Raw genomic sequence first — 19,029 nt, 5'->3', positions numbered from 1 at the left:
GAGGGCTGCGGAGCCGATAGAGGCTGGGAGGAGACGGGGAAGCCGCATCCTTCCGTGCGTCCTGCAAGCCAGAGAGCACCTGCTCCGGGCACCCGTCTCCACGGGACTCAAAGGCACAAGGAAGAGGAAACAGCGGGGATTTCTGTGCTGTCCCCTCTGCCTGCAGGCAGTGTCAGCGCGGAAAGAGCCGATGACAAAGTGCACCCGGACATCTGCCCTTTGCGGTGTCCCCGTCTGGCGCGGGGATAGGGAAGGAAGGAGAGGGGACCGAGCGCGTGTCGGTCAGCGGGGGGGGGGGGGGGGGGAGGGGAGCCGAGCATCTGAAGTCACTCGTAAGGTCACAGAGAGCATTAACTCTTCCCCGCCCTCCCTCCTCCTCCTCCTCGGGGGCTCGGGGTAATGGCAGCTCGCCGCAGTGAAATGACAGCTTGCCGACCCATAATGACAGGCTGGGCTCTGCGGGCCGCGGGGACAAAGGGAGGAAGCCCAGTGCCGCCTCCGCTAGCCCTGGGGCAGGGGCAGAACCCACGGGCAGAGCGGGGCAGCGTGGGGCAGGGGGCTCTCCCGGAGCGCTGCGGGACGCTCCCTCCCCTCCGAGCCCCGCAGCTCCCAGCCTGGGCTGCAGCGGAGGGGAAACTTGGCAGGACTCGAGGTGATCCCTCGCGAAGTATCGCACACCGTGCAGTTCTGCGGCTTTAAGTGATCCAAAGGAAACGCGGTGTTTTTCAGACACAAACATTTTCTGCCGGTCTCTCCCCTCCCCGGCTTCCTCCCTCCTGCCTCCCTCTCCCTCGCTCCCTCTCTCTCCTTTCTCCTCCCCCCCGCCCCTCAAGTTTCTCTGTCTGATTAAATGAGAAGGAAGTGTGGGAGTGGTGGTTTTGAAGCTCTCCCTTTAAGAGGCAGCCTGCAGTGACGAATTGTTGAAATTGCCATTGCAGGATGGCATTCCGCTATAAATTCATTGTTCCACCTCCTCTCATCTTCACATTTCTCTCCCTTCTCCTCTTGTTCACATCGGCAGACTGGGGATAACAACAACAACAACAGAAAGGAGAAGGGGAGGAGGGGGCTCGTACCAAAATCCGGGACGTTTTCCGCTTCTTCGGCTTTTTTTTTCTTTCTTTTTTTTTCTTTTTCTTTTTTTTTTTTTTTTTCTTTCCCTTTTTAACCATCATCTCACCGGAGACGATCGAAGCGGTGTTTGGTGCCTGAATTTCTCCTCTCCCCTTCTTCTCCTTCTCTTCCAAACCGAAGGGGGCAGAGGAAGGAAGGAGCCGCCGGAGCCGGGGAGCGCGGAGCCGCAGCAGAGCTGCCCTCGTCCCGCTGCTGCCGCTGATGGGGATGAGCCGCTGACTCCAGCAGAGAAGTGCAAGAGGAGCGGGAAGCGCTCAAACTTCTCTGCACGCCGGCTCCGAGCCTCTCTCCTCCTTTCCCTCTCTCCCCCCTCCGCCTCCCCAGCAGCGGGGATTTGCGATTTTCGCCTCTCTCTCTCCTTCCATGTGCTCCTGGCTCTTCCCTGCAGAGAAACACAAAGTTCACACGCGAGCGGCTTTTGTTGACATCCTTCCCTCTCCCGCTCACACTTGACTCACGCTCAGGAGGCAGAACTTTCTTCTCCTTCGTTATTCCCCCCCCGCCTCCTTCTCCCTTCTCTCCTCGCCCTCCGCACTCCGCAGCCCGACTCCTTCCCCCCCGCTCCCCGTCCTCTGCGACCACCACCGCCGCTCATCCCTGCTGCCGGGGGCATGCTCCCCGCGCCGCTCTCCCTGCTGCTGGTCGCCCTCCTGCCCTTCGCCCCGGCCCATCCGCCGCCACCTGCCGCCGCCGGAGCTCCGCCGCCGCCGCCCCCCGGGGCCGCCCCAACGACGCCGCCGCCCCGGCCCGGCCCTCCCCCGGGGCCGCCCCGCGGGGCCAGCGGCGTCGTGCGGCGCCTCGACCCGACCTACGCGGGGGGCGGCAGGGCGGGCTTCGTGCTCTACGCCGGCGGCCGCCGCTTCCTCCTCGACCTGGAACGCGACGAGGCGCCGGGGGCGCCGCGGAACGGCGGGCCGCCTCGCTGCTACTATCGCGGCACGGTGGACGGCAACCCGCGTTCCTTGGCCGTCTTCAACCTCTGCGGCGGCCTCGACGGCTTTTTCGCCGTCGGGCGCGCCCGCTACACCGTGAAGCCGGCGCGGCGCGGCGGGGAGGAGAAGGATGAGGAAGAGGAGGGCGGCCCGCGGATCTACGGCGAGGGCCCGGCCCGCGCCCCGCACTTCTTCCGCAGGGAGCGCTTCAGCTTCGAGACGCTGCCCGCCCGCCCCAGCTGCGAGACCCGCGGTCCGGCCGGCGCGGCGACGGCTCCTGAGAGCGGGCGACGGAAGCGGAGGCGGCGTCGCTCGGTGTCGCGGGCCCGGCAGGTGGAGCTGCTGTTGGTGGCCGACGCGTCCATGGCGCGCAAGTACGGGAAGGGGCTGCAGCACTACCTGCTCACCTTGGCCTCCATCGCCTCGCGGCTCTACGCGCACGCCAGCCTGGAGAACCACGTGCGGCTGGCCGTAGTGAAGGTGGTTGTCCTGGGCGAGAAGGAGAAAGGGCTGGAGGTCAACCGCAACGCCGCCACCACCCTCAAGAACTTCTGCAAGTGGCAGCACCAGCACAACCGCCTCGATGACGACCACGACGAGCACTACGACGCCGCCATCCTCTTCACCCGCGAGGTAGGAATCAGCTAGGGCCCGGCATCCGTGCATGGCACTTCATGGGGCTGTGGCGGTGCGGCCGCTGTCCAGCACATGCTTGGTCTGGCGGCTGCTGCCTGCCCACGTCCTTGTCCCTGTGGTTGGGGAGTGCTGCGGCCCGGGGGTCGGCACCCAGATGTGCATCTACTGGAATGGAAGTGGGGCTGGAAAACCAACATGTCGTGTATGTGTTGGTGTGTCTCCCCTTCCCTGCAAGGCCATTCATTTCAGCATGGCACTGGGACCACTGCCAGGGCAGAGAGGCAGTGGTTTGCCAGATCTAAAGCCATCTTCCTTGTTCCCCCTGGGAGGTGACGCTGTGTCCTTTCCCATTGAGCTTGTCACACACAGCCCCTCTCAGGAAGAGATCTGCTCTGCAAGGGGACCACTCCCCAACCCATATTGGTCCCCCAGTGAACCTGCTTAGCTGTTAGCAAACCCATGCAGGGCACTATAAAAGCACATGAGACTTCCTCACTGAGGGGATTGACAGGCTATTTCCATCACGACAGGCCAGCTCTGCTGCTCTGGAAGCTGGCTGCTGCTCTGTGGTTGAAGGGTAGGGCGCGAATGGAAACCACAGGCAAACAGAGCTGCAGAAGTGGAGTGAGCTGGGCTGGTGGTGAGGGGATGCAGCATCCTGCTCCGCTGTGAGACATGAGTGTCCCAACCACCCGTAGGTCAGAACCCACCAGCCTGAGCCACACGGATCTGTGCCTTGTTCCCTACCCACTCACTGATTAATTGCATCGCCAGAGGTCATTACGGGACATTGCTGTAGTAGACATGTGGTAGAGTTTATGCAATGAAGTCCTTCTGTAAGACTCTGCCCTCAGCGGTCTGGGTTTGGTGTTTTTTTTAATTTTTTTTTTTTTCTTCCTCAAGTATGAAAAAAATAACGGCATGACTTTCCGTTGGTTCGAGTACTCCTGCTTTTCTACATTGCCAGAGCCTGCCAAAAAGGATGCTTTAGATGGTTTGTGGAAGGAGTTGCTCCAGAAGGGGGGGGGGCGGGGAGAGAAAAAAGTGCCTGGCTTGCTTTTATAGCTGTAAATAGTTGAAACATTAGGTTCTGTGTCGGTCAGGCGTCCCTTGTGCAACTGGAGCCTTTTTTAGCAGTTTAAAACCCATCATTCCAATTTGCAAGCTTTCATTTTTTTTATCATTACAATCTGAATGAAAGCAGGCTACCTAGGGTGGGTCATAGTGTTCTCTCTTTTTGCTATAAACATCCCTTCCAATGGCTTATTGGTTAAGCTTGGGCCAGAATCCATCACTCTTTCACTAAAGGATGCATGTCTCTGCCAGAATTCCCATTTATTTCCTTGGGATTTATTGTGGTTCAGAAACTCCTACGGTGGTAGGCTGTGAGTTCTAGCTTAATGATTTGACTTCTTTAGATTAGGGTAGGATGTGGCTTTAAAGTGCACTTGCTTTGCAGATGCTTATCCATGATTTTTGCATGGATGCCCTCATTCCAGAACAAGAGTGCTGATCAGTAACTGGCTTTGAATTACTCCTGAGCAACACATCTTCCATGGGCAGAGTTGCTGCTTTCAGATGCATGCAGTACATCAACTAAGTGTCATCATTCCCCTGGTCTCCTCCCACTCTTAAGATGCAAATATTGTTTGTGTTGTTGCTTGGGGACGTAAGTACTCTGGAAAAGAAAGGTACATGCCTGTTTTCCTGGTTTACATGTACTGCATGCAACAGAGCAATTCAGGCTAACACAGTCTGTTCTGATGACTGGCTGCATGCACAGGCGCGTTGTTTGGCATTGCACATCAGTATTTGGCTCAGGAAGGACAGGATTGTAGTTTCTTGCTACATGTGTTTATGATGTTCTTTGCAGGGAATCCACACGATCTTTATATGCTTACAGTCAGAATGTCAACATGAATCTATTTGCTCATCTTAGAATGTAAACACAAAAAAGGGTTAAAGAATGAAAAAGGAGCAGGGATATTTCCTGCAGAAAACTGCCCCACTTTGAGCTCGAGCAAGATTTTTTCCAGTTTAGCTTTTCAATGAGAGTGGCAGCAGTTGGCAGGAGGATCCCACTTTTACAACTATGTTTTGAATGTATGAAGCGCGTTGCTTAGCTACGAGACGCCGAGCCATGGCTGCCTGTTTTGATGGGCTCTGAATACCGTCATGCTAATTTTTGAACATCCAGATGTCTTCCGCTAAATGGCTTGTTTTTGAGGCATGGAGTGAATGTATGAGGTACATTTTCCGTCTTTGTTTACTAACTGAGGCCACCTCAAACTTTGTGTCTCTACGTCAACAGGATAATATTTGCACATAGTTTGTCAGCTGAGCCCGCATCCTCAGCTGTATGTAACTGTTGACATGAAGCTAGAATCTCAGTTATGTGTGCCTGTTGCCATACAAGGCTCCAAAGTAATAATTATCTCTATTCTGTAGTGACACTGACTCAGATCTTATTTTGACTTGAAATGTTTGCTCACAGTTCAGCACCACCACTTCTTCCTCTTCTATCATCATTAATTGTTTCAAGATAAATTAATAACCACTGATAGACCAAGGATGCTGGAAGCTCTCTTGTATGGTAAAATTAGTATGAGAGGTCTAAATTACTATAATCATCATTCATGCTGGAAATATTTCCCATGCAAGAAAATCTTTTGAAGGAGGTTCACCAATTCTGGGTCATAATATGTATCTAATTTGGCAAGTGTTTCAAAGCAATTGTGCTGCAGAGCATAACAAATAGTAAATGAATATGTACCTGAGTTCCATTTGGCGTGATACAGATGATGGTGTAAAAGCTGTCTTGATGCTCTGTACTGCTATCAATCAGCAGGGGCAAGGGCAGCATAACCCTATCTATCCCTTAGTGTCAGTGAATCGCAGCTGCAGCTACCAGAAAAGCTACCATAACAGATCTGGTTACTGTTACACCTATAACCATCAATGAACGCGGGAATTATCTGTCACTCAATTGGGTTCCACAGTGATTATTTTGAATTCCCCAAATCTAATTTTCCTTGTAATGCCGATCTGTTACTCAGTCTGTATGGCGTGTATCAAATATGAAAGGGGTCTGACTTATCAGTATTAAGATGTAATAGAAAGGTATCTTAGTTTCAGTTGGGATGGAATAGCTTTCTTCAGAGTATCTGGTATGATGCAATTTTTTGATTCTAGTAGAAAAACAATGTTGATAAAACTCTGATTCATATAGTTGCTGTTCAGCAATGCTGTGCAGAACAAAGGCCATTCTCAGTAAAGGGTCCAAGGAGCTGGGAGGGAACAGAATTAGGACAACTGACTTCAACTGGCCAAAGGGATATTCCATACTTTTATGACATCATGCATAAGGAGTTTTGAAGGGAGTGGGAGTTCATGTTCTTTGCGGCTTGAGAAGCTAGCTGGCAATCAGTCAGAGTGTGGTAAATGGCTGCTTGCGCTCTGCGTGTTATACACATTCTTATATATATGTATAGTCATTACTATTTTCCATTTTTCCAACTAAGGAAGCAGTTCTATCTCAACCCATAAATATTTTTATTTTTTATTTATTTTTTTTCCTGACTTTCTACCTCATCCCATTGAGAATGTGGGAGTGAATGGACAGCTGTGTGGTGCTGACCCACCTGCTGGGTTAAACCACAATAAATAACATGAAAGTTCTTGTTAAAGTGGTTTGGCCTTGACAACCAAGAGAGTACATGAATCCCCTGCTGCTGGACTACTTTGTGGTAGAGTCCCTGACAGCAGATGTAAATCATTAGGTCATATGCATCTTCAGAGCATCATCCTCAGTGTGGAGATGCTAGGACTTGATCATCTGGTGGCCAGGTGAGACCCCACTCTGCTTTGTGGTACAGGTGTGGCTGTGTGGTGGGAAGGAAGAAGAGCTCATAAGCCCTGTACCCTCAGATATTAGCTCACTTTGTTCTCCACGTATGCAAAGTCAACAGCAAATTTCATCTGCTTCAAACGTTCTTCTCATTAACAGTTCTCTGAAGTTGGAAGCAGGTTATCTTCAGTCTTCAGGTTTTTATCAGTGCAACGAATACGTGCCAGATTATTTATCACAGCACAAAAACGTATTAGTTGTGACTTGCAAACTGTACTTGAACTCAGACTGCTCTTTTCTGAGATTTTGTCTGCTCTGTAATTATCCTTGAGATTTCATCCAATCTATTTCATTAGTGACCCTTAGTTAAATTTCGAGTGAACTATTCAGTGCATTTGGACAAAATCCAGTTCTCTTCCTTTCCCTTTCCTCATACCCTGAATCATGTGAAAATTAAAACAAAACAAAAAGATGTTTCTCACAGTAGATGTAGGTACCAAAAACAAGAACAAATGCATTCCGAAGTGCTTGCTAGCGTCATCCACTCTAGTACCAGCAAAACTGATTCCAAGAAGTTCACACTGGAGCCAAAGGCCACTGTCCTGCCTTTTTCCACACAGTAATTACATGGATCTTATGTGTGTGATTTAGTTTAACTGTCAATCTGACAGTGCTGTTGAAATTTAACAGTGAGCTTTGGATTACCTCGACTCAATAGATGGTTATTTCATTGAGTGGAGCACATGCTTTATTTGGCTCTACTTCTCTCTCTCTCTCTCTCTCTCCCCATATATATACATATATAAAATAATCTCCTCACAATTCTTAATCTGTAACCATAACAATTGTCAATAAAATATATTTCATTAATGTTTATTACTATTACTTTGAAGAAATTTTGATGTGATATGTTCACCAGCTCTGTAGGTTTTTAACCATTTTTTGCTACAAATCCGATACATTTTAGTTGATGCCCCAAGGGAAAATAAAGTGGGGCATTATTTGAGTGGGAGGAGTAGTATGTATGATTCATGCTAATCTACAGAAGCTGTGTGGAGTTTCCATGCAAAAGATCTATGGGGCAGGCAAGTTAAATCAAACATCTTTCCCTGCTCACCAGTCATCTTTATCACAACCAAAATTTGTTTGCCCTTCCTCTCTCCATGCAGAGTCCAAAAGATTTTGGTGCATTTTGTTGTTGTTGTTGCTTTTAATACTCTCTGTTTTACATACTGCCACTGCATTTTTTTTTTTAATTTTTTTTTTTTTAATATATATTTTAGGAGGAAAAGAAGTTTTGTTACTTTGTCACAAAAGCTTAAGTCTAATTTGGACTCTGTTTCTAGAGGTTCACTGCAGAGTGTCCTGCGATGACAGATGCTTAGGGTCCCTGTGTCATACAAGGGAAGAGTAAGAGCATGTCTTAAGTAAGCACTTCGTGTGAGGAGGTCCCAACAGGACATCACCAAACCATTGAATCTTCTGGAATTTCTCATTACCTGGAATTCAGAAAGACAATTCACTGTTTTTGAGATTCAAATACCCCTGACTTATTTCTTGTTTTAATGTAGTAATCTGAAAGAAAGCTGACCTCTGTTTATAGGTTGAACTACTTTGGTTTGGTAATAAAGGCAGGTATCGCCACTCCATTTTCTCCCAAAAGTTAACCAGACTTCATTTTTCCTCTCAAAATGTGGTGGGGAGGGTGAAGCAGTATCTCAGTGGGCATAGTTAGAGTCTTTCTTTCCTTGATGTTGATGGCTAGGCCTTGTACTGGTGCCCCTACCTTGTACATCCACACCAACAAGTCCTAGCAGGACTTTTTCAGGAGCAGGACTTTTCACAGCAGGCTCTCTCCAGAGCAGCGTTGCACCATTTTTGGCATGTACAGTCTCTCTTTTTAACTGTCATAGTATCAGCTGAAGTGTAAAATAAACCATTCCCTCATTATTTTTTTTCACCAGTTGGCCCTTGTTTCCAGTACACATTTTGAAGTATGTCAATTCCACTCTTGCACTCCTTTTGCCTTCTGGACTTTACACACTCCTTGGGTGATACTGGTAATCTTTTCTGTTTGGATGAGCATTAGTCTTTCTATCTCCTTTTTATTAATGTTTGTATCCAAGTGTTCTGTTCTGTGTTGCCGTGACATTAATAAACTTCCACCCACTTTCCAAGGTTGAGTGCGAAAGGATGGATTTGTGGGTCCTGAGTATGTTGCAACCCCACCCTCCTTTTACAGACCTAGAGTGAGAACACTTGTGCGGGAAGTTGGAAAGCTGTGTTTAATTCCTTCCTCTGCTTGAGGGATTTTAGGCCTACATCACCCACCTCCCAGGAGAGGTCCTTAACCAGTAGGTTGTAAGCTGTTCCAGGTGTTAAGGAAACTTTCCACCTCTCTGACCAAAGCTATGTCACTATTTAGCAAGTAATTCAAGATACATGTGGTGAGAAGGAGAGAAATCATGACCTGAAGCTGCTGACTGGTGTGTGCTGCTTAGAGCAAGAGAGCCTGTGCTCCCAAAGCATACAGAAGAGTGTTTCCATAATTTACTGAAAGGCTGTTAAATGTAAAATAACAGAAGCAGACTGAGGAACAGCAACCAAAAATGAAGTCCCTTCACCAGGTGCTGTAAGCACTAACTGCAGTCTGGGCTATGGAAACCTTTGGCACATGGGCTGCAACAGGAGGAGCCCCAGCTCCCCGCACACATAGCCACATGCGTACCTTCATTGTAGGCTATAGTCTGATGCTTATGGGACTTTCTTCAAAGGAATTTGAAGTTGAAACTTCTGGGCAGAGGCTTTGCTGGACCATTGTAATTAAAACCAGAAAAGCAAGCAAACGGACGTGGTGATGTAAAAGCTGTTAGCTGTGATTTAAAATATGGTGATGTGCAACTATGTCCAATAGAATGTCCAGTCCTGTTGGTGTCTCTTAGATCTGATCTGAGAACATGTGTAGGCTTGGGTTCCTACAGGGGAAAAGACTGAGAAACACTAAATGTCTCTGCTTTAGTGTAAGCTAAATGCTAAGCTGCTCAAGGCTGTAAAACTGTTGTACTTGTCCATTAGGGGGTCCATAAGGTCACAAACTACAAGTCCTGTGCAGGATAGATAACTCAAAGACGGGGGAACACAGGTCAGTTTTGTTCTTCTGCATTTACATTCCACCAAACAGTGCACATTGGTGTTTAAATACTGTCTTGGATCCAGTCCATAGGCTCTGGTCTGCTATCAGGTTTCACTTAACAGTTTATTCTCATTTTTAACCTTACCGCACAAATCAAAGATTTTCAGGTAAAATAAATTAACTACTTCAGCAGGAAGCCAGTACAGTTATCTTCATTTACTACTATGTGCTATGTATATCTGGCAAACATCCAACTGCTCTTGATATACTTATGAATGCCAGGAAATCTTGGCCTTTAATAAGCTGTCTAATTAACTACTGGTCTTATGATGTACAGCTCATTTTTCCTGTTGTTCCTTTGCCAAAGCTTAAGGCTTAACATCTATTGTCTCCTGTGTAGCAAACGCATTTTCTATTCATTCTTCCATTTTGAAACTACTGTAATGTAGATGAAAGGCTAGATGCTGCATTCTTTCTTCAGAAATATCAAGAAACACATATTCTTAGAAGTTTCTGCTGCAGCTTGGAGGCAATTAAACGAGTGTACAGATCTGAATAAGAGTCTGACTTTTTAAATGAAAGCTATACACCACAGCAAAATAGTTCTTAGAAGATGATCTTAAGTATCATGACACTTCATAAAGTTTTTCAAACTAGGAGTTTGAAGAACTGAGGGGTCCCAAGCAGATTTTTTTAAAGTTGCATCATTATATCAAGGCCTTTTTTTTTTCCTTTTTCTTTCTTTTCTTTTATTTATTTATTTAAGAAAATGCTGCTTTCTAGAGAAATAAGAACTTTTAATGTACTCCCAGAAAATCAGTTTGGAAAAGTCTGTGACTGCCTTCCAAAACTGCTTGAGAAAACTAAAAATATAGATATCGATGCTATTAACAGATCATTTGTGGCCAACATGGCTAGAGAAACTCTAAGTCGAAGGAAAATTTACCATAAAGATGTAAACGATTGAAAGTGCAAACAGGTGTATTCTTTGTTACATCAATGAAAGTTGTGCTGTGGGGAAAGGCCATTAACTTGGAAATGATGAGTTAAGTAGGAAAACATCCAATAGCAAAATTTTCAGACTATTCATCTCAGAGATGCCACTTCAGTTGCATCTGTGTTAACTAATATGGGATGCTGTGAGTAGAAATATTGTAAATCATGCACGGACAAGAGAAATTAAGAGATTGTTGAGGACATAGTGGAGCCACATCCTGGGTAATCTGCTTGGTTATGGACAAATTAGCTTAAAAAGTCATCCTCACGCAGTCACTGAGGACTCAGCTCTGCAGAAGGCTCTGTGCGTGTTCTTTGTTCAGAGCTTGGTCAATGCACACACTGCTCTAGTAGCAGATGGGCAATCTGTAGACATCTCTCCAATGACTGTTAACATCCCTCTGTGATTCTATGAATAACAACTTCACACAAACAAGCTAATACCAGAAAATATTTCCTGTCCTAAGACCATTTACAACCCTGCTCTGCTACTGCCCAGCTGGAATTCAGTAACTGGCAGCAGGACTCCTCAAAGCATCTTGCTCAGTCTGCTGGGGAGGCCCTCCAGATGTGGTGACTTAGTCGACTGCTGGAAATGCAGTTGTGCTGTATCAACCCACTGCTTTCTGTCCACAGTGTGTATGCTCTCTTCTCCTCTCTTTTCCCTTATGGGGATCTCTGATCCCACACTACCACCTTACTTCAATCTGGGGGCAACTGTTTACCAACTTCCTGTGCGGTTTTGATGGGGCTAGCTAGTAAGCAGGGTATTCTAGGGGTGACCATTAAGTAGTAAAGTCCATTGAGAAATTTATCTGACCCGAAGTTCAATTATTCCTAAAGAAAGCATAGAGCCTGCTTTGTTATGCCTAGATAGCTGTTATGCAAATAAGCTTGAAGGCTACTAGTAAGATGTTGAAATGTTTGGATATGTGTCATACTCTGGGAAATTATGGTAATGGAGGAACAACAACCTGATGAAGTGACTGGAATTCGCAGGAAAACTGGGACATGTAATATGGTGTAATGTCAGTAACACATAATGTATGAAAAGTAACCAAACATTGCTATTTCCTTTCGTGCCTGCATATGTGCATAGCTATTTTCTGATGTTTAATGAAGGTGGCATAATGCATAGCTTAGGAAATTTTTAGGATGGTATTACTAACCAGCCAAAAGTCAGAACGGATACTTATTGTCAACATCCTGGTTATAATTTTTCAAAATCCAGAGATCCCATCAGAAGTAGCTCTAAGGAAACTTATGAGATTGCCTGTCTGGAAAGACTGTATTATTTTAATTACACTTCTGTTGTCAAATCTGAATTATCATTTTGAGCTCTGATTGTGTATGTTGTTACAGCTCCATGGCCATATCACTGACTTAGCTTCTTCTTATATGCAAATGAAAACAAGTCTTGCAATTTATGCATGAGGCATATGGGTGCTGATATAATTGTACCATACTGAGAGGAGTACTTATGTAAGCATCTAAGTGATGAAAACACCACAGGCATAAGAGAGGACCAAATGGCACAAAATCTGCATGTGGAGACGAGGTCTCAATTAGTGTCTTTTATACTATTCTTGGCACTATCAACATGGAAGCAGTTCAGACCTCCTTTACTAAGCAACTTTCTGTCTCATTTATGTGCTTTTCTGTACCTGTATAAGAATTTCAGTTCAGCTCCCTGTGTGGATCCAGTTAAAATTGAGCTAGTATAAAGGTACCTTACTTCCTGTACAGTTTACAGTCATTTATTTAGACCAATTATATCACCACTGAAAGGTATTTATACTGGTACAATCCCATGCATTTTTCTGAGTTTTGTTTCCTGAATTATGCTGTTCTGGGTAAGCCACTTTAAACTACCCTATGTAAAATGTACTCATAGATTGAAAGGGCCATGCTCAGAAGTGGTGCATAAAGGGATAAATAGAAATGAAGCCAAGAAAAGTAATAGGAATTTAAGTATTGCATCTTTCTTTCTGAATGTGCCCTAGATCAGGAGCACTACAGTATGGGTTAATTATGAAACGTTTAAGTTCTTACAAAGTAGACCTGGAAGGAAGAAGAGAGTCTTAAAAATGAAGGGAAAAAAAATGGAACTCTGATCATTTTGATAATAAGAATTGATAATACTGCCTTGAAATTGATGTTTTCACTCAACAACTATCAATAATCTTAAGAGTGCTCCAACTGGCATGGTCCCAACTTTACCTCAACCAAAAAAAATCATATGTCTGACCAAAGCTTCATTTTTTAATAGTGGTAGTAGTGGTGGTGGTAGTAGTAGCATCCTGGAACGGAAAAAAAAAAAAGCTTGTGCTAGCTGCATGGTTTCTGGAGACACTCCATGTCTACAAGTAGAAAGCATGTGACCTAGTTGCACTATTTGAACTAAGTATCAAGGGGGTTTTACACTCTTCTGTCCTTAACTCCTTAAGCAACCTCTGAGAATTGCTTACATATTTGGTATATTGGGTAATATGCGTTATTAATCATCATACTACTTGATGGGTGTGACATGAGGTTTAACATATAACAATCTCATTTCTTTAGGTACAAGTAGGAGATTTGCCTTTTGAAAAGAACGGCAATCTGTAGTTCAATAATTGATTAGGAATGTGATGCTTAATCTATGCACTTTTTTTCACCTTTAGTAAATAAATATATTGTCTCTTCTGCTTTTATTTCTTCAGAAATGTTTCTATGGCATGTGTTTTATACACTAGTTCAATGCAACTTTGAGTATCTGCATGCATTGCAGAAATACAAATTTAAATAACAATGAATTATAGATTAATTAATCCATTAAATTCAGTGAAATTTATCCCAGTGACTGTAGCAGGGATTGGATTGGATAATCATACTTTTAAACTGCATTGAGATCTTTAGATGTGAGCTTATATGACTGTTTTATCCAGGTTCCGCTGTTTGCAAAGGGCTGGTGGCTTTAGCCTGTTGTTACTTATGGGTGTAAAAATTTATTTTAATGATTTTTTTTTTCTTCCTGGACAGGATTTATGTGGGCATCATTCATGTGATACTCTGGGAATGGCAGACGTTGGGACCATATGCTCTCCTGAGCGCAGCTGTGCAGTGATTGAAGATGACGGCCTCCATGCAGCTTTTACAGTGGCTCACGAAATTGGTATGCAGTGCCTTTTCTGTTCGCTTGCCAAATCAAACACTTGTAACAGCTGCATTAGTAACCAAAATACTTTGCAATTAATTCCAGATTTCCCTTGGTCCAGTTACTCACTTGGGGATTAAGGCTGTATACATATGCACTTCAGGGTTAACTAATAAGGGATCAGAAGGCAAGTGAAGGCGCACAGTAGGTGTTTCCTTTCTGACAGTGTCGTTTTTAAGCAGCAGTTGAAGTGAAAATTCAAAGGCTGCTGCTACTGTCCAAAAATGTCAATACATGTCCCTCCTGAGAAGGTGGTTGGCTTATCTATTATATTTTGCATGCATTTAGTGTATACGCAGTGGAAAATAACTCACTGTTTTGAACTACTTGCATGCTGTATTGTTATGAAACTTTACATGGGACAATATATTGCCTGCAGAGAAGGCTTTTGTGGAAAAGAGCAAAATCTTTTTCTAAGAATACTGAAATGCTACTTTTATGGTAAAATGTAGTATTAATGTGAATCCTAAGATAAGTGAAATAATATTTAGGTGTTAACAATTTGTTCAGTTTCAGTTTAACTCAATTTCAATCTCTGTGTTAGTGGACAGCAGTTTCATGTAGGAGTTCTACTCACACACTTAAGAACGATCTAAGATGATAGAATTTGTGACAGTAGAAAGTTTGTATTCTGGGACATTACATCTGGCATGATATATTCCTTGAAGGAGACTGCTGCCATCTTGGCTATTTTTAACTTTCTAATATTTCATGACCTGTGTTCACTAGAAATATATTCAGAATGAAGGCTATTCGCTTTGGTGAGTGAACAGCAATTTAAAAGGGAAGAACATTCTTTTTTTTTTCTTTTTTTTTTTCTTTTTTCTTTTTTTTTTTTTTCAACACTCTTGGAAGGAAATAACAAGGAAAGGAGAACTTTCAGAGGGAGCCAATTTCTGAATTGCCTTGTACCTCTTGCCAAACCAAAGTAAAGTTTGCTTTGGGAATATCATTGCAGTAGTTCAATTTTCAAGTAACTAGCAGGTAGAGCCGAAGAGTTCTGTGCCGGATATATACCTGGCTCAGCAACCGGAGGTCACCAAGTATGAAAAATCAGCTGGCATGTTAATGTCCAGATCATTCAACCATTAGTGAGCTTAAGCCTACAGCTTTTACAGTGCCACAAAGAAATGAGATCAGCTGTGGATGGATGGGGTTCATGTGTTGAATGAAAGCATATGATGTTATGGTAGAATGAGTCCCCAAACCAGAAATTTTATTTTAATAAACAGGGTGGTATGTTAATAAGAGAAAAAGAGATCTGAATTACTGTTTTAGAGCATTTGGAGGAACATATGGCAACATATCAAATACAGTTTAAAAACAGATGTGTGTAGTGGTATCATCCCTGGATGCTATAAAGCTAATAACCCATCACAAGTGGAACAAAAAGATGGACAAAGTTAATCTACCACTCAAAGGCCAGTCTGCTGGAGATGCTCTTCTATCATCTGATAGACCAAAGGGATGTCTGCTGCTGATAGTTTGTGGGCATTGGTGAGGTTGGAATCTTGAGTGACGGACCTCCTTGGGATGCCAGTCTTGGTATATATCTGTTGTGCGAAGCAGTGGGCAAGGTGTCTTGACTGCAATTCTATCAACAGTAGATACATGTGCAAACAGATTACAAATGAAAGAACATAGATCAGTTAAGATAGGGGTGAGGAGTACATATTATTACCTTGAATTCCACTCAAAGGAAATGTAAACACAAGTGAACTATTTTTAGTGATCTAGAAGCACTTTTTTTGAAAAAGAGCCATTTTCATACCTAGAAGTTTACAGGAATCCATAAAAGCTATAATTTTCAATGTAAAAAAGGCATGGTTTGAAGCAGTTGGTTAAATAAGTACCCTAATGGACCAAATAACTTTAGTTTGAGGTTGTTTCAAATAACATCTCTCTTTTCCTTCTCGCCATAAGATTTTGAGAAAGAAAGGGTGTCAAATCACAGAATGACCTTGGTGTGTGTGGCCTAAAGTGGGAGAAGTTGGGAAGAAAACACAGCTAAAATTGAGTGTGTACTTAGGTTAAATTAAAGGTCAAAAGGATGAAAAATAAAAGTGTGGCATGGATACCCTTTAGTTAAGCACTTTAGGGAAAACTTGGCTTTATTTTATTTGGAGACCAGATTTCTTACTTCAATCCAGGAATCTTAAAGTTCCCCCTGTCCTGTGGGCAGGGTGTAGCTTTAATTTTACGGCAGCTTAGTTATTCAGTGGAGTTCATTTTGCAGGGTAGGGGATGTCCTGAAAGACAGAAAGAATTCTTGCAGCTCAGCCTAAGCTGCTCCTTTCTGACAATGGGAAGAATGAGGTGAGTCACTAAGCATACGTAGTTACTGTCTGTCTGCAGAATATACTCTACCATGTGTGCATCTGTAGTTGATGCAGCATCATTAGTATGGACTTGATCTGAAGGAAGACTGTGTCCCTGCTTTGATTTCAAGGTGATCTGAATGCTCCTGTTTCCACTTTGAGTGTGCCAAGAGCTTTCTTGAGGATCATGTTCGTTCTCTGGAAGGTAACCAAAGTAAGTGGAGCTGCAGCTCAACCAAGCAGGACAATGCACAACCCAAGGGCTCATATTGAATACATTAACAGGAAGCCAAAAAGCACTCTGCTGCTGAATAGAGGCTGCTGCTTCAATTGGTTTCTACCGCATCATGTATTAGATGTTTATTTTATTCCTTTTAAATAAAGTAGATGGATTTTGACCAGTAGTTTTTGAGGGGGAGAATATGAATGAGCAGCAACAACAAGCAAGATCTCTAAAGAAGAGAAAACAAAAGCAGAGAAAGATACAGATACAGCCAAATTCATAGCACACTAGTTGGATGACAAGTTGTGGGGACCTGTATATGAAGAGCAATGGGATAGAACTGGAATCAGGTCCTAGTTTTGTGTAGTAAAATCAGGAACCGTTTGTCTAGTGTCAAGTGCAGAAAATAATACAGCAAAAAACAATACTGGTGAGGATATCTTTTAGCTTTGAAAGCATTAATACGCCCTCAGAATAAAGGGAGATAATATTAACAGTACAAGTGTAATTTTAAAAACGGATCTTGTCAAAGCATTCAACCACAAATGGTAAATCCAAATACTGTTTGTTTTTTTTTCAGAGGGGATGTGTTATTGTCAATTTAGACAGAAGTAGCTTTGCTGCCAAAAAGTTGCCTTCTGTACCATTGCCTCAGATCATGAGTTCAGTTCCATGTTGTGGCATAGAGGTGTCTTTTGCGATATTAGACAACTGCTTCATGGTACACCTCCATAGCACTGCAGATGTATCAGAAATAGGTTAGGCAAAGCATACAGATATTCTCCGAGTATTTGTTATCATCAGCCTATGGACTATAACAAAAGGATGCTTTGTTATTTCATGGATTTCTCTGCATCACCTGGAGAAAAGTGTTAGATAACTCACAATTGCTCATAATCTCAACATTAACTTAATAGTTTTCATAGGTCAGGGCTGGTGTACTGCTACTCCTGGTCTGATGGGAGACATCTCTGCCTTTAGCAATGGGGTAGAAATTAAGTGATGCTGAAGGTCCCTTCCAACCCAAACTATTCTATGATTTCTTATTAAAATAACTATCAGGAAACAAAAATGACTAGATTTATTTCTCACTCTAATACTATATCATGTCTGGTTAGAGATTTTGTTACTTTTACAATGTTAAATTGTAAGCCAGCCTGTGCATTCCCTGAAGATGTCTGGTATAACATAATGGAAATACACAGTCAATCAATTTCAAGTCATGTTTAACATCTCTTGTGGTGATCCCATATATGCAATATGTTGAAATGCTTCATTTAGTATCCCAGTTTTGTATTTTGTTGTGCAGTACCCTCCAAAAGTTTCTCTTGACTTCAGTCCCTCTCGTACTGGAGTTCTGCAAGTTTCAGTGCAAAAAAAAACCACCAGCCTAAAGGGTTTTATCATATATAAAAGGAAATAAGATTTCAGGAGAAAAGAAGTAGAGCTACTGATCATTTTATCAGTAGGCAATTGCGATGCAGAGATTTGGTGACTTTCCCAGAATCAAAAGGAAGTCTTAAGGAATGACAAGGATTAAACTTGCCTCTTGGGTTTCAGTCTAGTCCTTAAATACAAAAGCATCCTTCCTGTAGTCTATAAGCAGCCAAGGCTCCAATTTAGCTCAGTGAACATTACACGAATATAATAATTTATATGTATCTTTATTCTTTCCATCAATCTTGAAGATCTTTTTTAGGAGCAGATATAGAGAATACCCTGCCTTTTTGTTCAGTGGTAACGTTCATTTGACCTTTTTGCGAAGTTCCTATTTCTCTGTTTTGTAATCACTCTGGCATGCTATTACTCCTTGTATCCTCCTGAGTAATATGGTTTACTGATGTTCTTTCCAAGTATTTTATTTTTAGATTGTAGCTTAAAATTGCTACATGGAACTAATTAAACCTCTGGTCATTAATTTTCTTTATCTTTTACATGTGACTTTAGAACCAGAAAGACTGAAGGGGAGTCATAAAAGCAGTCTCCAAATATATTCAATAATTGTTGTGAAAATGTATGTAATAAATCATTCTCCTTGTCGACTTGGGACAGCACAAGGGGTAACAGCCTTTGCACTGCAGCAAGGGAGCTTTCCTTTAAGCATTAGCCAAAGTCATTTAACCATAAAGACAGTTCAGCTCAGGAATGAATTGCCTGGGGAGGCTATGAAGTTTCCATCACTGGAGGCTCGCAGGAGTCAGCTGGCCAAACAGCCATGGCTTAGGGGATGCTGATCCTACCTTATGGCAGAGGGATGGACAAGATGACTTTTCAAGCCCTCTTCTCAGCCTCATTTCTTATGGCTGTGTTATGCTTTTCCAACTACTTCTCCATCTGCATTACACAGCTGAACACCTAAAATCAAGGAACAGTACAGAAACTAAAACCGGAGAATATGTTTAAAGGAAAATCTTTTTAAGCTTGCCATCATCCTGTGGCATCTACGATCGCTAGAGAATGAAAATAACGTGGATGCTGTCAACAACGTGCAGTGCTTTATTGAAGAGCGTTATTTTATGCAAAGAGAACAATTCAAAAGTGAGATGTGACTCCTGGAGTCCTTATTAAAGCAGTTCACTGAAAGACATCAGAATACAATCAGACTGAATTCTGT

The 19,029-nt window shown here is 43.4% G+C and overlaps 1 protein-coding gene across 1 annotated transcript in view; it reads left to right on the top strand.

The window, feature by feature from the left end:
* Positions 1-1,006: 1,006 nt before the first annotated feature.
* ADAMTS5 (ADAM metallopeptidase with thrombospondin type 1 motif 5) overlaps positions 1,007-19,029 on the top strand; it is a 44,464-nt gene continuing 26,441 nt past the window's right edge. Inside the window, exons 1-2 of the mRNA XM_015881917.3 lie at positions 1,007-2,699; positions 13,700-13,832. Coding sequence (XP_015737403.2) covers positions 1,746-2,699; positions 13,700-13,832 — 1,087 coding nt within the window. The 5' untranslated portion in view covers positions 1,007-1,745. The remainder of the gene's footprint in view (positions 2,700-13,699; positions 13,833-19,029) is intronic.

Source organism: Coturnix japonica, chromosome 1, assembly GCF_054131305.1.
Source record: "Coturnix japonica strain WE chromosome 1, WE-NBRP24, whole genome shotgun sequence".
Classification (NCBI taxonomy): Eukaryota; Metazoa; Chordata; class Aves; order Galliformes; family Phasianidae; genus Coturnix; species Coturnix japonica.
This window is presented reverse-complemented; position numbering and strand designations above follow the sequence as displayed.